The sequence below is a fragment of the Pangasianodon hypophthalmus genome, chromosome 14 (assembly GCF_027358585.1).
Source record: "Pangasianodon hypophthalmus isolate fPanHyp1 chromosome 14, fPanHyp1.pri, whole genome shotgun sequence".
NCBI classification, from domain to species: Eukaryota; Metazoa; Chordata; class Actinopteri; order Siluriformes; family Pangasiidae; genus Pangasianodon; species Pangasianodon hypophthalmus.
The window spans coordinates 6,876,431-6,891,009 of record NC_069723.1 but is presented as its reverse complement, the minus strand read 5'-3'; the positions used below and the strand labels follow the sequence as shown (position 1 = coordinate 6,891,009).

The 14,579-nt window shown below is 35.4% G+C and overlaps 1 protein-coding gene across 1 annotated transcript; it reads right to left on the bottom strand.

Moving 5' to 3' along the window:
- Nucleotides 1–774: 774 nt before the first annotated feature.
- Nucleotides 775–11,585, bottom strand: si:ch211-213d14.1 (POU class 2 homeobox associating-factor 2). Its single transcript, XM_026924863.3, has 5 exons — nt 11,436–11,585; nt 10,064–10,164; nt 3,714–3,750; nt 2,635–2,936; nt 775–2,105 (listed from the first exon to the last, which is right to left on the bottom strand). The coding sequence occupies exons 1-5, from the start codon at nt 11,443–11,445 to the stop codon at nt 1,746–1,748; spliced, it is 810 nt and encodes a 269-aa protein (XP_026780664.3). The 5' UTR covers nt 11,446–11,585; the 3' UTR covers nt 775–1,745.
- Nucleotides 11,586–14,579: the final 2,994 nt, after the last annotated feature.

Below are 14,579 nucleotides of genomic sequence, written 5' to 3'. Positions count from 1 at the left end.
CATTTATATATATATATGCATATAATTTTTTTTTTTTTTTTGGCTTTTTTTTTTCTTGTGGCATTTCTCAGTAAGCTTGTGTTTAAAAGGTGTCAGATATTTTTGGCCTCTATAGGTCACTTCTCCCTACCTAAAATGTTTCATAATAAAACTGAGCATAAAGAAATATCATTACAAAAATATTCAACACAATTTTTACGAGTTTTCAGAGTTTTTTTTTTTGTGTGTATGAAAGCTTTTTGTGCTCGGTATGGGTTCTTCACTCCTGTCGCCACCACGTGGTTTGAAGTGTGATCAGCATGTCAGGAGCAGGACAAAGAGCACTGGCACTGATGCATGACTGTGATTATAGCACCAAGTGCACTCTACTGCTGCTCTCTTTATGCTTTTTTCTTTTTTTCATGAAAATTCTTGAAAGATTTTTAGAATTTTCTTCACTAACAACTTCTCTAAACCCTTAAAATACCAGAGTGCATTTTCAACCTGTATTGTTTAATTTAACTAATCAGACAAAGCAATTAAATATTATAGCATTAACTTTTTAGCATACTAAAGTAATCAGATATGAAGTAGTATAGTAAAGAAATTGCAAGGTCTGAGAGGTCTATTACTTCTGCCAAATCCCTAGCCTAATGAATCATATCTAGCCTTGTCAATTGAAACAATTGTAGCGTTGTTATTTTGTGCAAAGCGCTTAAGTATCAGAATTTATGAAGCATTTAGTAACCATGAAGTCAATACAAAAATGCCAATGAATGTGGCCGTTCATTTTGTACAGAAGAACAAATCAGATATTCTATAAATTCAGATTTGTCCTATCCATAAGTATAGGTGCCATCAGTGCCAAGTCTTTTTTTTGCCAAGTGTGTTTTTGGTTTCCTTTGGCATACCATGTTCAAAACTTGGACACTCCACTCATTTCTTTATGTGCTTTGTTTCCAAGAAAACATTACAGCATTTTCTATCTAATCTTTTATACACTGACAAAGTAGCCTACAGTTAGTCCTAAGAGGTTTAATATACGTATGCTAACAATCAGACTAACCAAAAGGCCAAGAAAATGTTGATGGAAAACTAAAGGTAATGCAATAAAGGTAAACAGGATAAAAATGGAGAGGCTCTATGAAAATATCCATTTTCTCATTTCAGTTTATTTCTCACATAGATGTTTTTGTCATGACATCAACACAAACTCATGGATTAATCTCTTTTGAAAGTAGACTCATATAAAATTATTTATATTTCTAATCATACAAGAATCTAAAACATACAATATACAGCACATCACTTTATGGAGCAGGTGGCATGTATTTCATTAAACTTTTTTTTTTTTTTTTTTTGCTTTAAAAGATACATTGCAGTACTGTCTAGTCATTCTGATAATAGATTAGCAATATATCAGTGAAATATAAATAGAATATTATATTAAATGCAATTTTTAAAACAGAAAGTTAAAAAGGAATGCCCTGTGTCTCTTCTCTATTCAGCGTAATCTTAGTAAGACATCTTGTCCTCTTGAGTTCCATATTTCCCCTTTCTAAGGAGTTTGGTTTTTGTTGAATAGAAATGCCTTAATAGTGATCCAATAGTATATTCATGTGTGTTAAAGTTTGAACACTTTTATTTGGAACCGATCCACCAAAAATTAGTTTTAGCTCCTGATGTTTGAAAAGTTGAAATGGACTGTCCTTTGTTTCTCCGATATTCAGCCAGCTTTGCCATGTTTGCAATTCAAATGCTCTGCATCAGAAAGTTCTTCTAATTTCACAGTGTGACCAGGCTCCAGTGGCATCTTCTTTGACCCATGGCAACATTTCATTCAGGGCAGAGGGGGCATTCTCAATGTCGTCCGTGGACAGAGCTGGGAGTTTGGCTACATGTTCACTATATGTTGGGCATGGGAAGCTGGAAGGCAGCTGGAAGGAAGAGTGATATGGCACATCATCCAGGGTGTGCAGGGAGTAAAACTGCGACGAACCCATGCTGGAGCTCCTGGAGGACGAGCGGTACTGGCTGGGGCTGGACGGCTCCACGGGTGCGGGAGCCAAACCGTTCCCGCACAACCCCTCTGCAGGCTCCATCCCGGCCTGCTCCCAGGAATCCCTCTGCACACACAAACACAAACAAGTCTCAGATTCCTGGCTGTGTGTTAATCCTCAGACTGGAGGATGGCAGTGATCTTATCAGAGATGAACGTGACAGTTTTGCCTGTGGAACCAGGCTGATAACATATCTTTGTTTTAAGGAGGCCAAGAACATTAACGATTGTTTTACACAGAATTAAAAGAGTGTGCATAAATGAGAAAATATTGGATTAGAAATTAGCAATATATCACCAGCACCATGGTCCTGGAGAAACAACATTTTGTTCCAAAGTATACAAGGTCTATAGAGGAATCACAATAAAAACTCATTTGACTTGACTATATTAATATTTAGTCTGAATAGAATAATGAAACAGTGATGCAAAAGAAAATCAGTTTATGCTAAAGTGTAGTGATTTGGCACAAAAAGGAGATTTTTTTTGTACATGCAAATGAAAGTTGCTGCCATGGTCATTATTTTAATGTAGTCCGTTTATTGCTGCACATTTTTTGAGCAATCAGAAAATCCACACCTCCCTAATAGTCTTACCAGCATAAAGTGAGAGGTATCTCCAGGAAAAGGGGGAAGTCGAGTGGCCAATGCAGTGGATGAGAAGATAGAACTTCCTCCGCCAGAGTGAGCAGCACTGCGGTAGTCACTGAAAGACTCTGGGTAGTAACTATCTATTAGGGATGAGTAGGTAGAAATGGGTGTAGTGTCACAGGAAAAGGACTTCCCTGTCAGTGCTGAAGAGTAGATGTCTGTTGAGAACTGCTTGCTCGAAGAGCAAAACTCAGCATCAGAAAAGAATGGCCTTCTCATGCTATAGTATCCTGGCAGCGTATGGGAACCTGAACACAATGTGAATGAACATGAGTCCTGCACCTGTTAAGTAGACTGTGATTTATTGTAATAATAGTGACAGCCAGTCTAGAAAAGCTATATAAATACAGAGCTAATAATAATAATAATAATAATAATAATAATAATAATAATAATAGTAATGGCACTCATTTCATTGTAAGACTGAGAAAGAACAGCTTGCCTGGTTCTACTGTACTGTTTTGCAAATGTTGTGGGTAGTGACTCACTGTGCAGACATGCAGACCTAATACTAGGGCATGATTGCTCTCTAGGGACACTATCTAGGGACAGTTCAAAATCTGACAATTTTGTCAACATTGAGTATTTTTTGCTTTGTCCATGTTATTTGGTTTAATAAGACAACCCTAACGTTAGCCGAGAAACAACTCTATGTTTAATTAGTCAGTACTTATGTAAGTCAGTACTTGTTTGACTGTATATTCTGATGTCAAGCCAAAATTAATTTCTCTCTTTTTAACTTAAATGAACAGTTATTGCTTTCTGCATTAATATTACAAACTAGTTTGTCAAGTCAATAAATAAATGTATACTAAAATTATAAGCATGTGTTCTTGTTAAACTCTCTTTGCAGTTTTAAATGATCATTATAAACCCTATGGGGCAAGATAACCCTAAGCAAGGTACATTTTGCATAATATATATAAGGACACATTTCACAAAAAAGGAACATGTTGAAATAGCTTTTGTGTTTAAAGAAAACATTGGAATTTTTCTGTAATGATTTAAAAAAAAATCAATCTCACCTGCCATTTGGACGAGTGGGCTCTGAGCAGACACCCCCTAAAAACAGAGATGAAGTAGAGAGCTAAATCTCTAAATGTATTGTTTATGTAAATAATATGGCATATGTATATGGCTGGATAAAGACATAGATCCTTATGTATCTTTATTTATAATGAAATATACCTGTAACTCTGCATTTTTGAGAGAAATAGGCATGTAATCTTGAAGACTAGGGACTAAAAGTAAATTCTATAGTTAGGAATACTCATCTGCTAGTTATTTTGGAGACATGGATTAGGATATTGCAAGTGTGGCCCTTGATGTGTTTAGTTTTGCACAATTTTCAATGCCTTCAGGTCCCTTTAGTTTAGAATAGAAGCGTTCTCTTTTTACCCAGTAATTGTTGTTGGTGTGCTTTGGGTGGAGCAGTCTGCTACGTTTGAATAAGACTGAGTTTGAATGGTGGTTTTGATAGCTATTATCATTTTACATGTTGGTGAAGTGAAATAATTGAACTTGTCTATTAGCTGCTCTTTGTCTCTTTTGGCACGCTTTCTTACCTCTTTTAGTTTGTCTTAAATAACATATTTTGTAATATTTGTATGCATTTTTAAAGATTATTTAGACAACTTTTGCTGAAATAACTATTTTTATATAAATCAGCAGTCCATTCTTTTGGCATTGTACATTACTGCAAATTAATTGTTAAAACATTTTATGTATACACACACACACACCACACACACACACACACACACACACACACATATATATATATATATATATATATATATATATATATATATTTTTTTTATCATATATATTTATATTTAATACAACCTACCATACATCAGAAAATGGTCGGCTCTCAGTTAAAGATTTATATATTAAATGTCACACTTCACAGCTCTCATTTATTATTTCCTTTAGTTTTGTTATACAACCTGTGATGTAGAGGTTAGAAAAAAATCTGCAAAAAAAACCTCATAAAAGTAAACATATGAAGTCCACATGGAAATTATGTTAACATGTCAAAAGTGGATGAAGCAGCACACAGCAGACAAAACTGATACGATGGAGGTTCTCAATCATTTGCATATTACAAACGTGAAAGAGTCGATATCAACGTAACCCTGGCTGGAGGGCAAGCAAATTTTGAGGCCTGGATTTGAATGTCATTTGCCCATCACAAGACTTCCCCATGTTGCCTATCTACAGCTCAGTGCATCTCTGAAGGCAGGGTATGAAAAGCAGGTTGCTGTGCGAAGAGCTGAGCTCTGTATCCGAAAGGTGCTTGAGGAAAAAGTGACGAGCTGGAAGCAGAGACTAGATAAAGATGTTAGATGTAATAATTAAACATAGCATCACTCTGTGGTCCTGTTTACTTTTTCTTTTTCTTTTTTTTTTTTTGTAGTATATTAAGGTCCATAGCTTCATAAAAAGATTCTAGTTTGGAACCTATTCTTATGGGAAACACTTTGTTGTAGGGTTCTACATAGAACTATCAAGTGTTCCTACAGAGGGACAACTAAAGAACCCTTAAAGGTTCTAGATTTTACCTTAATAAGTGTGTACTGCTTCTATTAGGTTACATTACAAGCACATTCACTGATTTTTCCTGTTACTGGAATTTTATAAATATTTAAAAATAGATCAGATCCGCCCTATTGCACCTTTGTTATGTTAACTCTGAAAATCAAGATAAATAGCTTAAGGAACATTAACATAATTAACCTTAAATAATTACTCTTAGGTCATAAATACAAATAAAATATTTAAAGTTGGTGACCTTTTACTAACAATAAAATATAAGAGAAATGTTTGTCATCTTATATTTTTCTCATGTGTTTTTTTCATGTGTTCCATATATCTCAATTTATTTTTAATGAGGTTTCCTCAAGATCTTTGCACAAACACACAAAAAAAACTTTAATGAGGCCCTACTGCGTAAAAAAAATAATAAATCAGTGAGCATAAACCTCTCTAAACCGCCTTATGTTTACTTAGCAGAGGTTGTCCCTCCCCCACATATCCGGCTCAGCCTTCACAATACAAGTCATACAATTCACATGAGTGGCAGGCCCTTAAGCAATAAGGCTTTATACAAAAACAGAACATTCCCCTCTGAGGACTATTGGACTATTGGACACATGTTGATATAATAGACACTGCAATGTGTAAATGAAGCCCAGAACAGTGTGATTAAATAGAGCATTCAAATCACCATGACATTATTCTAATCATCAATTGACTACTGGAAATTGAAAAACCCTCCAACTATCAATATGAGCAATTATTATCATTCACAAGATAAAGATTTCACATGCAGAGAGAAGACAAACTGTGTACATTAAATAAAGTGCACTAGCAGTTTCACGGTTAGTTGGAAACAGTGCTTGTCATATACACAACTTTTATAAGAAAGAAGTACCATCTCCAGTATAACAACTTGACTAATGACATCTGAGCTATTATTAGTGTAACTGGATTCAGGTGCAAACCTAAAATCAAATGTATTTTGCACCTGAGCCGGCCAAGCACCACTGAGAGCTCAATAACAGGTAAGGTGAGCCCAGGTAAAGCATTTAAAAAGATCTCTGCACCTGTGCAAGCTGTGTCAGTCACCACCTGAGGCCATTCTGAGTTAAACAGAGGTACAGAAACCAGCAGGGTTTACAGCTCAAAGTACCATCAATATTACAGGACTCGCGAGTGTGTGAGGCGAAGCGTCATTATGCCGACATAGTCATGTCATGGAGACTGTAACATCCAGCATTCTTAAGAATACAAAATATAGTATTATTTATTCAATTGTTTTTCAATATACAATACTTACATATGTGTGTGAGGTCTTCTCAGGGTTCCAAAATACCGCCTTACACTAAATTCCTTATTTGCGTTTTTTTTTGTTTGTTTGTTTGTTTTTGCATGTGCAAACCCAGAGATGCTTAGCCTTGTTATCTTTATCCTTGTTTAGTATCCATGTCTTAGTTTGCCTGTGATTTAGATCTTGAGCTATGGATTTGCTTGTGTTAATTCTGACTGCATGAGATGGCTGTTTGGATATTTTTAATAAATTTTCACAAAATACAGATAAAAAGATTTGTCTTCCACATCTCAAGCTGTCCATTAGTACACTGAGACAGGTCCATTGTGAAGTTTCAATGGATGCCCAGATACAGAAGCAAAAGAGTGAGAGCAGCAACAGAGCAATACACACACACACACACACACACACACACACACACACATATATATATATATATATACATATGCAAAATAGATTTGCTTGAGTATATGTACAGTCCAGTAGATAGTACATGGTCCACAAGACATCGTAGTTCATAGTGCACACACACCTTGCAGCACAAATGTGCTAACAGCCAATACACCATACTAGTGTGGTGAGAAGGGGAAAAAAACATGAAATGCAAATGCTCTTTCCAAACAGAGCCATGGAGGCATTTGCCATTGCTCATGCACAGGAGAGCTGAAGTGACCTGACAAAGTAACCATCTCTGTTTCTCTTATTAAGCAAAGTAGTATTTAATATTTGATCCTCAGAGCTTAACTCACTTTCTGTTGCTGTAAATGGTCTCACATGGATACCCTAAAGATTTGCACTTCCCCAAAACAATTTATGTCCAAGTCTCACCCTTGTCCAGTGGATAATCTAACTTGGATACAGTCAAAAGCTTTCACAAAGCCTGCTCTGTGCTTATCCTAGGGCTCTTATTCACAATACTCACACTCAGTATCCTTTCAACACACTTAGTACCGTTTGCCTTTATTCTTCTACAGTTGTATAATGTAATGATTTATAATTCCAGAATGTATCTATCCCGTGTCACTCAGAAGAGGATGGATTTCCTTTTGATTCTGGTTCCTCTCAAGGTTTCCTCTCCACTCTAATGATGCTCATACTCAGGTTCCTGTTAACACTCTATTTGACTATAGTATACAGTTATAGAGAACTTATTTATAGTCATGCTATCTGGTGTCACCCCTAGCATGGGTTCCCTCTGAGTCTGATCCTGCTCAAGCTTTCTTCCTCTTGTTTTCTCAGGGAGTTTTTCCTTGCTACTGTTCCCTCTGGCTTGCTCATTAGGGATCAATTTAAAATTTTAATTTACATTTTATCCGGATTTCTGTAAATCCGCTTTGTGACAATGTCCATTATTTAATGCTCTATATTAATTCAAAATGAACCGAATTGAATTTACTGAGATTCTTCTGTAAAGGTTCTTTCTATCCTCTTTTTTATTACATTTTATTACATTTTTTTAAGTAGATAAATACTACTTATTATTTTTACATTTTCTGATTAGTTTTTTTAACTATAAGCATATAAAAAAAATTGACATACAGTGCTGTGCAAAGATCCTAGGCACCCAATTTCATTTTTAGATGTATATTAGATGACATCTTCATTATTATTTTTTTTTTTTGCAGAAAAATGTTTGTATGTCATTAAAGAAAGTAACATATTGCATAATAGACCACTGTTCAGACAAAAAAAAATGAATGCTGGCTGCCAGGGTTTACCTGAAAGAACAAGTGTGACAGTCAAAAGTCACCACATGATCTGCGGCTGATTCTCCAAGATGCTTAGAAAAACCTATTTGCTTATAAAGCTTTACAAGGTGTACCTGGGACTATTGATGTGATTTTAAAATACCAAATATTTTGCTCAGTTAAGTGCTGTTCACTGCTCTTTAAAGAAGATTTTTAATGTAGAAAATGTTTAATTTCATTATTTTTTACAGCATTTCTTTACATGTGCCTAAGACATTTGCACAGGACTGTATATTTCAAATAACCGATCATCACAATGAAACTGTTCATAATAAAGAAGTGTTTTCGTTATGTTACAGAAAAATACATGAATTAATAATTAGGCAGTATCAAGTCCATTACCCAAAAGTTTCATTTAGAGTACACAGTTATGAAAAGCTTAGGCTCATGCTCAGCATGGATTACACTATAAGAGAGCTAACTATTTAACTCTTCTACTGTTGCTATTATATTCAGACAGCAAGTGTGGCAAGTGCCTCCCTTTGCCGTGTGTCAAGTTTAGACCTGAAAGTTTGTTTACCCCTGTAGATAGTCTGTCTCTCCTTTTTAGCCACAAACTTAACAAAAGCCAGCTGAAACTCAGACCACTTTTGTGTTGCCTTGGATTTGCTCAATTTACTTTTTTTTTTCTTTTCAGGCATTGTTTTATTTCTATGACAACAATGAAACTTGTATATTTACAAATATTTGCAGCTAGCTTTTTTTCTCTTTTTGTACAGAATTTGAAAGGATGAGTGCATTTTAATCATTAAATAACATACAAAGCATATAAATGACGGATTACCAGTGATATCAGAATAAGACTGATCTTTCTGACAAATTCGTCTCACTAGCATTTTTTACAATTGCTAAGTGATGATCCTCAACAGTACTACATAAACTTACTAAAATGTAATAGCTTGCATTAAGGATTGCTATTTACTTAAGGAAAGAGTGACCTAGAATTTTGAAACATCAAATTTGCAAAAAAAGTTTACTTTTTGCTGATATCCTTCCTACAGGCCACATTTTGTGCCTTTAACATTAAAAAAAATCAGTGGACAGATATTTATTCATGCCTGTGAATGAGGCGTGTGCTGCCGTGCCGTGTGCTACTGTGCATAAAGTAACCTGCTTTTTGTGTGCTTGTAGTTTGGCTTTCTTTTCTTATACTGCGTGAATGAATCCAAAGTTAAGATGGCAATGCAAACAGAAGCGCCTCCCCTGAGAAACAATAGTGAGGACTTAACCATGAAAGGCTGGCATTGCTAGTGCAGCAAGATGTCTAAAAGCCTTATTCTAGTCTGTCTGGGACAACAATGGCAGACTTGTCTGTGGTCTACAGGAAGAACAATATTACTGGGCAGGTGTGCGAGACTTTGACTTTGCATAGGCAGACCACAGACCAAAACGGCAGCTTAACTTGCTGTGGCATGGTGTTCGTGACCATTTCCATTGTTAGTTATTGTTGCTGCCTTCATTGTGAATGCACATGTGATTGCCGTGTTCCTTTTAGCTAGTTATTGCTTATGTTTTGGTATTTGCTGATGGGCTTTACATTACCACACGGGATGGAGAAAAGAGCCAGATTGAAAAAGGCCTATACCTAAGACCAAAGACTCAAGAATCATTAAAATACAACGATAATCCCGTGGGCAAATAAAAGTGCAAAGCCATGCATAATGTTACCAGATAGCCATACCAACTGTTTTAACTGACTGTTTGCATGCAATAAAGAAGAAATTACATGGGAACTGTGAAACAGACTGAATTTCAGTTTAGCTTAATGGCCACGCATATTAGATGTTAAACTTACACCAAAACGTGGTCCACTGGTTTGTCGTGATCTCTTTTCAGCCAGAAGGTCCTTGACAGTATGCTTGACTCTGACTCCCTGATACACTCGCTTGGAATACTCTAGGAAAAGCAAAGGCATCACAACACTAAATGCCTTGGCACAGTAAAATAAACATTATGTGACAAAAGATTAATTCTTCAAAAGACAATTAAGTAACAAATAGGTCCCCCATTTCATTTCAGTCCTTATCACAAAATCTATACTCATAAAGGTTTATCCCCCATTAAAGCCTCATAAATACTTTTTTAAAAAGCCCTTTCCCCTCAGAATTAAAGATTTGCTATTGTGGCAACCAATACAAAAAAATATCCCATTTTGTATTCACTACATTTGAGTAAACAAATGTCCAAAAAAGTCCAAAAAGTAATTAAACTGCATAATAAATATGAACATTTAAGTCCTTTTACTGTATGCTATGCTTGCAGAAACCTAAATGTAGTTTCTGTAAAAATGCTGACAAAACTCTTCGATCAGAGTTTCATGAATTGCTGGTCTGAAAATGATATCTGGAGAGATATCTGGAGATGATTCTTATGTGAATCATAGGCATGCTTTTGCTTGAGATTTCACAGGTAACATTCTGATAATAGTATGTGTACTGTGTCTCCAGAGGTTTCTCTGTCACTGAACTTTAGGCAAGTTTTGATCAGTGAGAAATATTAAATCAGTGAGCTCATATTAAATCTAGGACTATGTAATACCATAGATGACTCATAGATACCTCAACGGATGCATCATCTGAGTAACATTTAAAAATAAAAGACAAGAACAGATCAGCTGGTGGGATGAGTTATTAACTACATTCATTACAATTCTTACATGAATTTTTCTATTTTTCTGAGTTTGTAGTATTAATAACATTCCTGGGTAGCACATATCCCTGTTAACAGATGCCATATTTGCAATTTAAAATGCCCTGAGATAGGAAATTGCATGCAAAAAGCATAGTAGTATTATGTAAAAGACCACAGATTTATGAATGAACTGAAGAGGTTATGATGAGTTTTAGTGCCTCCCCTGCCTCAAAGTGATTAAAGTTAAGTTCTCGATTAAGCCAAGCACTGTTTTCTGAGCTCTAGATTAGCTTTTGTTGGCTATACTAATTTTGTTAACTTTAGAATCTTCAAAATGGCAGTCTAGTACTGTGAAATAATAAAGACCAAGGAAGTACAATTGTAAGGACAATACTATGTAAGAGATACAGTTTCAGTACTATTTATGGACCAACTGACACTATAACTCAGCTATAGACTGCATCAAAACACAACCTCTCAAGCAGAAGTATAGTTTTAGCTCATTGACAAGTGTTATTGTAGGTTATTCAGCTTACCAGCTTCCATGATGCAGTTCAAGTTTAGTTGCGTTGAGAGTAATTGGAAGGCCAAGTCACTATTCCAACAAAATGGCAGTGTCTACTTCAAAACTTGAACAGAATTTGGTCATTGTACCATAGACATCAGATCTTAAGACTAAATGCTACTTTTCCATCAAAGCGGAATGAGTAGGCAGCTTTTGAAATGACCATCACCAATTTGTTTAAATGCAAATAAATGGCAGGACGTTTTTCCAATATTTGCATCTATGTTCTAGATTAAAGAGGAGAGGACACTGAAAGCAAGGTAACATCACTGGCAAACCCTGTACTTAGCTCCCTTTTGCCATTTCTTGGGTATTTTGTAATTGTAATGATTGAGTACAATGTACAAAAAGTTCAGCAAATATATTCTACAGAACTACTGAACATAGCACTAAACCGGTGGATTGTGTGGAAATAAATTAGTGTAATTAAAATAGTATGTGAATTTCTAAACATCTAAGTCCAAAGTGCATTTATATGACATTTCTACCCCATGCACGTATAGTGCAACTGAATATTGAATATTGAATTATAATTGGTACCAGTGTCAGTTTACTGCACACTAAGCTTGACACAATGTGAAACATTATATGAATTTATAAATCATCCTGAAACTAATGGGAAACAACATGGTAAACTGTCTTGTATCATCCATAAATATGACCTGAAGTTGGTAATATGCCTTGAGCCAAAAAGATTACTTGAGTTTCAAAAAAGTTTCAAAGTTGTTCATGTTATAACTTGTTTTCGCTTCAGGGTAAATGTCAGTTAGCACCTTCCCTCCTCTCAGTGCAGAATCAACATGTGCTGGCTTCTTGCCAAATTGTTGGTTATTAGCATTATTTTTTATTTAATGATTTATTTTCAGTAACAGAACAAGAGCTTTAAGATTCTAGACAGCGCTGTGCTGCCCTCTTGGGGAGGACTGTGGGGGAGGACTGTGGGGGAGGACTGTGGACTGTAGACTGTAAAGTCACTCCTTCTAAAGAACTTCATGTGAAAAAAAAAAAAAAAAAGCATTGTGAAACCACTAAAATTAAGTAGGGTTTTTTTTTGTAAGGGTGTCTTGGATGTCTAATTTTTGAAACCCTTGGAAGTTATGAAGACCTTCACACCATATTTGAAAATACAGCATTGACAGCATTAAACAGTATTTGTATAAATCTAGTAATTTGTATAATCCATTTAGCCTAATAAAGTGGGTGGTCATGGACATACAGAGATGAAGTGATCACAGGGAAAATAGCTAGTCTGGTCTCATGGAAGTTTGGAGACAGCTCGGTAAAAGACAAATGATGAATTACAGTATGCTCTCCTCCCCTTGTCTCACTTGTCTTGTTATCGATAGGGAACAGCCAGCACACATTCCACTCCTCCTTTTAGAGGGGAAATATTCCTCTAGCGAAGTACTTGGAATCATCACGTTACACTCTCACTCCCTTACTTTGCCTTGTTCTCCTGACTTCATCCAAAAAAGGGCATCTTGCTGTAAAAATGTCACCAACTTGAAGACTGACGTCAATTCAAGACGTATCTCAGTGCTCCAGGAAAGGCTGAGAGTGTATCTGAGAAATACATTTGTAAATGTATTAAAAAAAATACTATTTAATAAACTTCTACTGATATTTCTTACAGATGTATTTTAATGTGTGGCACTGAGGCTTTTCAGTTATATTTGGGTTGTTATATATGGATATAAATGTGTGCTACCTATCTCCATTTGCTTGTCATTCATTCATTCATTTTCTTCAGTAACCCCATTTATCCTGGTCAGGGTCTCAGTGGAACTAAAGTTTTCTCCAGGAACACTGGGCACAAGGCCTGTTCGCTCTTACTCACTGTGCTCTTACTCATCTACTCATCGTGACCATCATTACATCACTGAACAGCTTGCTTGAGGAAATGGGAGATAATCTTGAAGTTAAACATGAATGAGATACAGCCCTGCCTCTTCTGAGTCAGACTGTTATATAAGCAGTGGTTGGGAAGAATTTTTCTCAGGGTTTACAATAAGAACAGTTTTTGCATTCAGCTCATATTTTACCATTTACACTAATCTAGGATCACCAGAAATTTCTACACCTGAATCTAAACCGAATCTAAACCGTGATAACCTTGTGTGAAAGTATGAAAGAACAAATACCATCCATTTTGAGGTGGATGAAGCAGTTTGCTCCTCCTCCAACCCAATTTCATGCAAAATCTGTAGCAAATATAATGAACAAATGCAATTTTATTACATTTTATATGAACAGAGTTATAGGAAAAGCCAATAGTGTTCATACTGACCCTCAGACCTCAGAGTTGTTTTACAGTGCATACTTAAATATTTCATTATGAGGTACGCTCAGATCCCAGGCATCATCATTGATTAGATCCTGCCCTATTTGCATCTTGTCGCCTTGAATACCATGAAGATCAGTGCATCTAAAAAGGTCTCTTTTGACGGATCTGTGTGAAAAAGTGGAAGATGAAATTTGACAAAGCATAATTTTCACTTTGTCACTCTTCCCGAGTTTTAGTCTTGTTTAAAAGTGGCCATAAGTAGGGACATGCTAAATTTACAGGATCAATCCAAACATTTTGTCAAATGCCAGTTATTACATAATGAGATAATATTAGGTCTTTGAGGAAATTGTGGCTATACCCATATATATATATATATATATATATATATATATATATATATATATATATATATATATATACATACAGTATTGTGCAAAAGTCTTAGGCACATGCAAAGAAATGCTGTAGAGCAAAGATGCCTTCAAAAATAATGAAACTAAATGTTTCTACATTTAAAAAAAAATACTATAAAGAGCAGTAAACAGTAATAAATGAAACAAAGTCAATATTTGGTGTGACGATCCTTTGCTTTAAAAAAAATAGTCGTCTCAGGTACAATGTGTGCAGTTTTATAAGGAAATGAGCTGTAAGTGTTACTGAGCATCTTGCAGAAGCAGCCACAGTTCTTCTGGAGACTTTGACTGTCACATTTGCTTCTTATTTTTGCAGCAAAATAAAAAAAAAATAGGGTGCCTAAGACTTTTGCACAGTACTGTATATGTACATATATATATATATATATATATATATATATATATATATATATAT

Coding starts and splice junctions, on each gene's coding strand:
- si:ch211-213d14.1 (XM_026924863.3), bottom strand. Junction 3,751..10,063: donor CCAGTGGACCACGTTTTGGT/GTAAGTTTAACA, acceptor CTCTGTTTTTAG/GGGGTGTCTGCTCAGAGCCC. Junction 2,937..3,713: donor CCCACTCGTCCAAATGGCAG/GTGAGATTGATT, acceptor CATTGTGTTCAG/GTTCCCATACGCTGCCAGGA.